The 9,170-nt window shown below is 45.4% G+C and overlaps 1 protein-coding gene across 2 annotated transcripts; it reads left to right on the top strand.

Annotated features, from left to right (window-relative positions):
• The first annotated feature begins 1,380 nt into the window (after nucleotides 1-1,380).
• LOC138630686 (BTB/POZ domain-containing protein 10-like) lies at nucleotides 1,381-7,707 on the top strand. 2 transcript variants are annotated; one of them, XM_069715164.1, is made up of 4 exons: nucleotides 1,381-1,691; nucleotides 4,419-4,616; nucleotides 5,497-5,607; nucleotides 6,212-7,707. In XM_069715164.1, the coding sequence occupies exons 1-4, from the start codon at nucleotides 1,514-1,516 to the stop codon at nucleotides 6,691-6,693; spliced, it is 969 nt and encodes a 322-aa protein (XP_069571265.1). In that variant the 5' UTR covers nucleotides 1,381-1,513; the 3' UTR covers nucleotides 6,694-7,707. The 2 variants fall into 2 exon arrangements, with proteins under 2 accessions (XP_069571265.1, XP_069571266.1); XM_069715165.1 differs by lacking the exon at nucleotides 1,381-1,691 and adding an exon at nucleotides 1,761-1,841.
• The last annotated feature ends 1,463 nt before the right edge of the window (nucleotides 7,708-9,170 follow it).

Raw genomic sequence — 9,170 nt, 5'->3', positions numbered from 1 at the left:
TTGCAGCTCAAACGAACTCCCGCATCGGCTTCCCTTTTCAGACCCGGAAGCTACGTCCACGTTAAAATGCCCCAACTTTACAGCAGAAATAAAACATGTTTACAAAAACATAACAGTACAAAAGAAAAACCCGTCTCTATAGCTAATTTCCCGGTTCGTGACGACTCCACCGGATTTTTAATTTAACTTACCCATTTAAATGGTACTGAAGCTTAAGTTACCTATAATTAAGGATGGGGCTTCGTTGAGCCGATAGTGGAAACCTGACTCCACCACAGGCCTGTCAATCAAACAGATACACCCACCCCCCAAACGCCCTAAAAAAAAAGTTCCTTTTTAAGGCCTAACATCTAATTAATGGACAGGATTATTTCTATTTAAGACCGCCAGAAAAATAAGGACAAGAAGTGACTTTATTGAATGTATTGACTTTGTATTTCATAAAAAAAAAACGTAAAAAAAAAAGTTGAATGGAAGTCTATGGAGCCAGAGCCAACCCCCTAGTGGCCCTCGGTGGTATTGCAGTTTAAGGGACTTCATTTATGTTTTAATCAGACTGTCAGCTCCAAAAAAAACAAACAAAAAAAAACAAAACAAAAAAATTTGCTGACTGCTTCTTTCACTCGTTAGGTCTTCTAGCTTACATATATATAAATATAAATAAAAACATCAACATGGACATGTTACCAAAAACAGATTCAAACTGGATCTTCTTCCTCCGGAGACAGTCTTTAACATCTGCGATCAAACCAACCAACCGTGGAAACGCCACCTGCTGGCGAAAGACGATGAGAGAGGAGAATCAAAACCTTTTGATGAGACGGCTGCAGTTTCAAAAGTCCCCCCCCCCCAAAAAAAAAAAAAAAAAAAAACTCGCCTGAAAAATTGAATTTAAAAACTAAAGTCTTTGATGTAGCAGAGACTCGTGATTGTTTATTGATGCCGACTATAAAAAAATATAAAAAACTGCAGCAGCTTCACGTCTCTTGCATAACGAGACGGAAACATGGCAGCGGAGGCATCGCGAGCGAGGACGGGAAGTAGTCCCGCTGAATGTCCCCACCCTCCTCCCACCCTCCCACCCTGTGACGGGCATCGGCAACGAAAGGATGCGGCTAATAAGTGCTTAGTTGTGGTGATTTTTTTTTTTTTTTTTTTTTGGGGGGGGGGATTAATTTCGGCATGAAAACAAAACCCTCCAAAAAGAGAGCGAGGGGAAGAGATGAGCGGCCGAGAGTCGACGGGGGAGAAAGTGGAGCGAGGGGAGGCGGCGTGACGTCGGCGGCTGCTTTATGCTTTCATCACCCTGCCGCTCTCTTTACCCCTCCCTCCCTCCCTCCCTCCCTCCCTCCCTCCCTCCCTCCTCCTCCTCCCCTCCCTCCCTCCCTCCTCCATCTCTCTATCTCTGAGCACCATTAATAATGGCGCCTTGTTTTCCTTCCCGCGCCTGAACGTACATTTGTGTGTGTGTGTGTGTGTGTGTGTGTGTGTGTGTGTGTGTGTGTGCGTGTGCATGTGTGTGTGTGTGCTGCTGCTGCTGGGACAAAAAAAAAAAAAAAAAAAATGGCAGGATTACTACAAGTCGGGGATAATCCGCTGCCCCGACGGCGTTTCCATCCCTGAGCTGAGGGAGGCATGCGACTACCTCTGCATCTCCTTCAACTACAGCACCATCAAGTGCAGAGACCTCAGTGAGTACCGCCAACTCCTCCACGCCGCTCCGCTCCGCTACAGCTGCTGCTGCTGCTGCTGCTGCTGCTGCTGGCTTTTTTTGTTTTGTTTAGTTGTTTTTTTTTTTAACCGTGCCAGTCGTGTTAGAGCCGCAGACCGATGTAGCTCGGGTGAGTGAGGAGCGCACATTTGTTGTTGTTGTTGTTGTTGTTGTTGTTGTTGCGTTAGAGGAAACCGACTTGTTTTTTTTTGTTTGTTTTGTTTTGTTTTGTTTTGAATTTCTACTCCCCAAAAAAATAATGCAGACGCGCACACTTTAAAAAAAAAAACAAGCAAAAAAACAACAACCAAGCAGCGAGGATTGGACATTTAAAAAAAACAACCCGAGCGGTCGCTCCTGCTGTCGGCCGCGTCGTCGTTTTGTTGTGAAAGCTCGTTATGATGCCGTTTCCCTCATTTAAATTTTTTTTTAAAAAAAAGCCTGATGTCGTTCTGTATTTTGCATTATTTATTTAATATCCTGTAAATATCCTGCAGCTTCCTCGGTCATGTGTGCGTCTCGGGATGGTTTTTTGGTCTTTTTTTTTCCCTGTTGTTGCAGTCGTGCAAGTCGCCGCCTCGTGTTTTTCATGTGTGTGTGTGTGTGTGTGTGTGTGTGTGTGTGTGTGTGTGTGTGTGTGTGTGTGTGTGTGTGTGTGTGTGTGTGTGTGTGTGTGTGTGTGTGTGGGAGGAGCAGCTTCAGCCTCACAGCCGGCTGCTGCTCGGTGCCGAGCTCTAAGTAGGTCATGATTAGCTGTGAGATTTAATGCCCGTTATGCAGGCAGATAACCGACCTCAAAGAGAAGCAGCTCTTAAGTCCTCCAACTACAGGCGTGTAGGTTTGTTGTTGTTGTTGTTTTTAATCATTTTTTGGGGGGGTTAATCTGTTAGTTTCTGCTTCGAGGCGTGAGGAGGAAGCTAACGCGTACCCACGTCTGTTTTTTTTTAGATAAACGAACGTCGACGTGTGAAATCTTCTTTCTTTTTTCTTTTTTTTGTGTGATGTTCTTGGGAGAGTTTGAGCTTCTGCGATGTTTAAAACAGTTTCCAGGATTTCGGCCGACGGTCCCGACCGGGGGAAACGAAACGGCGGAGGCGGAGAGGTCGCAGCTTTTTTTTGTTGTATTTTTAGACGTTGGCGGTAAACCGGCCGTTTTAAATCGCGTTTTAAAGGAGAGCGGAGCGGCTTTTTCCGTTCACGACCCCCCGAATTCGTTCTCCGTTTGACGGCAGCGAGCTGTCACTCAGCGAGCTGTCACTCAACGAGCTGTCACTCAAAGCACGTTGAGTACATTTCTTCCCTCGTTCGTTTTTTTTTTTTCGTTTCTAAAAGTTGTTTACTTCCGCGTTTGCTTGTTAGCAGTCGTCTTCATCCTTTCTTTCCGTTTCTTTTTTTTTTTGGGCGGTCTTTGGTTGCGTGTTTTAGGCGCGTCGATGTCCCCGTTAAAAGCATTTTAATCACATCCACCTCCATACAATACAGTTAACAAACTCCCCCCCTCCCCCTCCCAAACAACTATATTTAAAGTTTTAGCTGCTGTTTATTGTAGTATTTAAAAAGATCAAATGATGTTTAGAAATTGTTTTTCTGCCTTCATGAGTTGAATTTACTTACTTTTTAATTACTTTTTAATCGTGTTTTATTTATTGGAGTTTGAGCTTCTGATATGTCGGCCCTCCAAAAAAACATCCAATCCGAAAAAAAAAAAAATCATCAGAAAACATTTAAAAAAAATGTAACATAGAAGAAAAAGAAACCCCGTTGATTTATAATTATTACATTCATTTAAGTTTGACAGAGTTGATTGTTGCAGTAATAGAAACTGCTCTTTTCCTGAATGCTGATTTATTAAGAAAAAATAAACTAAATGAGCTCAATATCTGTTCAGGAATCATTTAACGTCTTTTCTCACCTTCCTTCCCTCCTTCCTTCCTTCCTTCCTTCCTTCCTTCCCTCCTTTTTTCCCCCCTTTCCTCCTTCTTTCCTTCCCCTTCCTTCCTTCCCTCCTTTTTTCCCTCCTTCCTTCCTTTTTCCTTCCCTCCCTCCTTTTTCCCTCCCTCCTTCCTTCCTTCCTTCCTTCCTTCCTTCCTTCCTTCCTTCCTTCCTTCCTTCCTTCCTTCCTTCCTTCTTTCCCTCCCTTCCTTCCTTCCTCCTTTCCTTCCTCCTTCCCTTCCTTCCTTTTTTCCTTCCTTTCTTCTTTCCATCCCTTCCTTCCTTCCTCCTTTCCTTCCTCCTTCCCTTCCTTCCTTTTTTCCTTCCTTTCTTCTTTCCCTCCTTCCTTTCCTTCCTTCCTTCCTTCCTTCCTTCCTTCCTTCCTTCCTTCCTTCCTTCCTTCCTTCCTCCTTTCCTTCCTCCTTCCCTTCCTTCCTTTTTTCCTTCCTTTCTTCTTTCCCTCCCTTCCTTCCTTCGTCCTTCTTTCATTCCTTCCTTCCTTCCTTCCTTCCTCCTTCCCTTCCTTCCTTCCTTCCTTCCTTCCTTCCTTCCTTCCTTCCTTCCTTCCTTCCTTCCTTCCTTCCTTCCTTCCTTCCTTCCTTCCTCCTTTCCTTCCTCCTTCCCTTCCTTCCTTTTTTCCTTCCTTTCTTCTTTCCCTCCCTTCCTTCCTTTGTCCTTCTTTCATTCCTTCTTCCCTTCTTCCTTTACCTCCTTCTTCCCTTCCTTCCCTCCTTCTTTCCCTCCTCCCTCCCTCCCTCCCTCCCTCCCTCCTCAGGCGCCCTGATGCACGAGCTGTCCAACGACGGGGCCCGGCATCAGTTCGAGTGTTACCTGGAGGAGATGGTGCTGCCGCTGATGGTGGCGAGCGCTCAGAGCGGCGAGAGGGAGTGTCACGTGGTGGTGCTGACCGACGACGACGTGGTGGACTGGGACGAGGAGTACCCGCCGCAGATGGGGGAGGAGTACTCCCAGAGTAAGGTTTAACCACCCCCCTTCCCCCCTCAAGCCCCTCCCCCTCCCCCGCGCTGCTCCGCTGACCTGTTTGTTTTTTTTTCCCCCGGTAACGGTTACGGTGGCTTTCATAACCGGGTGAGAATAATTTGATGGCGGTCACGCTCCGCTTACAGGAAAAGCAGGTTAAGATGGATTCATTCTGCGTGAAGCAAGTTCCCTTTTTAAGCGTGAACACTTCCTGCGGGCTGCCGATTACCTCACGCTTTTTCTCCAGACATTTTCCGATACTGGTTTAACTTGAACTCGGAGCCGCGAGGTCACAGTCATCCAAATGTGGTTGTTGTTTTTTTAAAGAAACTGTAGGAGAGAAGATTTAACAAAAGTTTGGAGTTGCAAATACGTTTATTTACACATTACAATGCTCTGAATAATAAGAAGAATGAAGTGTGCAGCAACGGGAGCGACGTTTGAAAGAGCTAAATCTGGAATTATTCTACGTTTGTCTCGTCAACAAAGCTCAAACTAAAAAGTGTTTTTCCAAACCCTGATGTGCTGTTTGGTGTTGTTGTTTTGTTTTTTTTATTCCTCTGTGAGCGAGTCAATGAGCTGCACACTCCCCAGATGACACATTTATTACCACGAGTTAATTAATACACCGTTCTTCTGCTGGAAAAGCAAACGAATCCGCCGTTAAATAAAACGGTCCTCCAATAAATGCACGCTGCGAGCGGCTGGAAACGTAAATGAGGACGTCGCAGACGGGGCAGGAAAAGTCGTTCCTGTAAAAAAATAAAGGGGACAGACGAGCATTGTTGGTTTCGGGTTGTTAAATATGCGGCGATGCAACGTGCCGGATGTTCTTTTTTTTTTTTAATTTGATTTTTCTCCCCTCTCTGCAGTCATCTACAGCACCAAACTGTACCGCTTCTTCAAGTACATCGAGAACAGAGACGTCGCCAAGTCGGTGCTGAAGGACCGAGGACTGAAAAAGATCCGGCTGGGAATTGAAGGTACTTTGTGTCGGAAGTTTTTCTTTTTTTATATATATATATATATATATTTGTCCCCCCCAAAAAAAATAAAAAGATAAGAATTGACAGATGAGTCAGGAGCTGTTAATTGTTTTGTAAGCTGAGCAACGAAGCTCCGTCCACAGGGAACTACTCGGCTAACGGCATCTCCGAAGCCCACGAATGAACGTTTCTGTCTTTTTGTTTAACCCGTGTAAACAAACAACTTTTCCCTTTTACAAACACACACGACATCCGTTGACTGCGCGGAAAAGTGGACGTAGTTTCCGGGTCTGAAAAATGCGGCCGATGCGGAAAGTGGCTGAAGCTGCAGTACCACCGGGTGCCACTAGAGGTCGACTCCAATCACCTTCAGTTGACTTCATTAATTTGATATTAGCCCCCCCCCTCCCCCTCCTCCCCCGAATACGGTCACTTCCTGCTCCAAACCGCTCCGAACCAGCAAAGATGGCGACGGCCCAAAGCGCCACGCCTAGGCCCGGGACGTTTAACCGTTTACTGGTTGCTTAGCAACCGATGCTGTAGCTTTGTATTTACCGAGCAGGCGCTAATTAGTTTTTTTTTTTTTTTCTTCTTCGACCAGGATACCCGACCTACAAAGAGAAGGTGAAGCGCCGTCCCGGAGGTCGCCCGGAGGTCATCTACAACTACGTCCAGCGTCCCTTCATCCGCATGTCGTGGGAGAAGGAGGAGGGGAAGAGTCGCCACGTGGACTTCCAGTGCGTCAAGTCCAAGTCCACCACCAACCTGGCGGCGGCGGCCGCGGACATTCCCCAGGACCAGCTGGTGGTCATGCAGCCTACGGGCCCGCAGGTGGACGAGCTGGACACTCTGCCGCCGGCGGGCGCCAACGACCCCCACCAGCCGACGCCGGGGCCGGAGGGCATCGCGGGCCCCCAGCCGGCGCCGCCCTACGAGGACCAGCCGGCTCAGGACAGCTCGAGTCAGGCCGCGCACAGCCTGTCGCTTAGCAACCAGCAGCAGCAGCAGCAGCACGGCAGCAGCCACACTCAGGCCACTTACCACTACGAGCCGGACCCCGACTCACCGTCACCCTCCGCATGAGTCGGCTGGGTGCGCACCTCTGCTCCCCCACCCAAACCCACCCCACCCCACCACCACCACCACCACCCCCTCCCGCTGGGTTCACACCGCCAGAAACAAGTGCGAAGAAACTTTGCAGTCACCTGATTGGCCCTCGACAGCCAATAAGCACACAAACTTCCAAAGCTTGAAATTAAAGTACTTTCTGGCCACTTGTTGCTTTCAGTGTGAACACAGACCTCCTCCCTCCTCCCTCCCCTCCCCCCCCCACACACACACACACACACCACCACCACCACTACCCTCCTCCTCCTCCTCCTCCTCCTGAGTGGCAAAACACCACTTTGCCTTTGCGTTGCACCTCCGCTGCAGCCGCTCTCTCAGTCGACACGGCGTCCGAATGAACGAGAACTTTAAACAACAACAAAAGAAAAGCACATCAGCAGGCTTCTCCACCTTGACTCCGCCCGCCCCCCCCCCTCCAGCATCGTTCTTTCATTTCTGACCAAAGGAGAAGTCGAGTCGCTTTTCTGTGCACATGTGAAAAGACAAAGAGTGCTATTTTACATGTTAATTATATTGAAGCATGCAAGAGTGTGTGTGTGTGTGTGTGTGTGTGTGTGTGTGTGTGTGTGTGTGTGTGTGTGTGTGTGTGTGTGTGTGTGTGTGTGTGTGTGTTACTGTACCTCACTGGGAAAAGGTGAATTTCAGTGCCTCTTCATAGTTTATGTGGGAGCAAGCAATTTAGAAAATTCACTTTTTCCCGTCTGTCAAGGCCTTGAAGAAAGTTTTTGTTTTTGTTTTACACACACTAGATCTTTTTTTTTTTTTTTTTTTTTTAAGTTGTCTCACTCCTCCTGTTGTTTTGATTCCATGTATTTTTTTATTTTTTTTATTTTTCCTGCTTCACTCTTTTGAGTCCTGACTGAGCTGCTCTGAAAACTGCACAGATTCATTGTCACTACTGTGAGCACACAGGATGTCAGAAAACATGTTGAACACGATGTTTTTATAATAAATGGTCTTCACAAAACCTTCACGGGTCAGAATCGCTTCCTTATTTACATGCTTTTCAAAGGTAATGCCAGTTTTGGACGACATGGTATGACTTGTATGACTTTTAAACATGTTAAGGAAGAGGGATCAAAGGTGCAGTGGTTGGTATTGTTGCTTTCCAGTCAGAAGGTTGTAGGTTCGAGACCCGCCCTGGAAAGGATGATGTTAACATCTTTGATGAAAAGCCACGTCAAGGGCAAGAATCAAACCTGGAACTATCTGAGTGGGAATCAACAACACTAACCACCGTGTTGTTTCCATGAAAAAGTTTATAAGTCAATGTTCAAAAAACAATGAAAATTTCTTCATCAATGTTCACATTTTTTCAAAACAAAAAAAACCTAAAAGTGAGCTATCTGTCAGACAAATATCATCGATTATCAGACCTCGGTCTGCTACCGGTCTAATAATGGGAATCCATCACATTTTGTGTTATCCATGCGTGTTGTGGAAAGAAATAAAGTCGAATTTTTTTAATTTTTGATTTGAAGTTTATAGACTCTTTGACAACATCCTATAAATTGGTGCTCTTAATCACATTGTCTTTGGCCTGCCGGAGTCCATAGAGCCATTTGATCACTCTCGCATTTCTCTCAATGACAGAAACACGTTTAAAAATCATATAACGTTATATAAGTCAGACGAACATGCAATAAAGGCAGCATCGACTTTACTGTTGCTGGCGTCGTCATCTCACAATCGGGAAGTACTCGGTTCAATCAGGGGCTTGGAGCTCTGTCTGGAGGATCGCATGTTCTCGCCTGGAGTGTGACTTTGTCGCATTTACGACTACGTGATGTTTGTTTTACATCATGGACTACATGCATAAGTTAGTTGTCCATATTTTGGACGACATATTTTACTTTTACAGGAAAATGAAAATCCCACACAAAGTCGCAGGCGGGGATCGAACCACAGACCTTCAGACTGTGAGACGACAACACTGACAACTGCTCTGTTGTGTTGCCTGACAAAATTTGAACGGAAGTCATATTTATTGTATGTCGTCACAAATAGCACAAAAAAGTCAGTTCTTTAATGTCGTCCAAAATATGATAAAAAAAAAAAAAAGTCATACTATAGCACGTCGTCCAAAATATCAAAAGTCAAATTTCCTGCTGATTTTCGTGCGTATACATTTTGAAAAGAATTTGCAGGACGACTGTTTTAGACACAATTTCTGCAAAATAATAAAATGACTATGAAGCAGATAAATTGTATTTATTCTGAATCTTTTACCTTTAAAATGTTAATTTTCTGTTACATATTTTACACTTCAAAGACATACTTTTTACAGAACATAAATATTTTTCTGCATTAATTTCCGGCCCTTTATAGGAAATAATTTGGGGTCCCTTTGGATTTAGAAGCTGTTTTGCGAGTCCTTCTCATCTGATAAGATGCACAACTTTTATGTTTTAAACCAGGACTTTAAAAAAAAT

The sequence above is a fragment of the Brachyistius frenatus genome, unplaced genomic scaffold, assembly GCF_029030835.1.
Source record: "Brachyistius frenatus isolate BFR_SWC_R1_liver_20210118 unplaced genomic scaffold, ASM2903083v1 Contig_139, whole genome shotgun sequence".
In the NCBI taxonomy this organism is placed as follows: domain Eukaryota; kingdom Metazoa; phylum Chordata; class Actinopteri; family Embiotocidae; genus Brachyistius; species Brachyistius frenatus.
The sequence above is the reverse complement of the archived record's forward strand: the minus strand, read 5'-3'. Positions and strand labels throughout refer to the sequence as shown.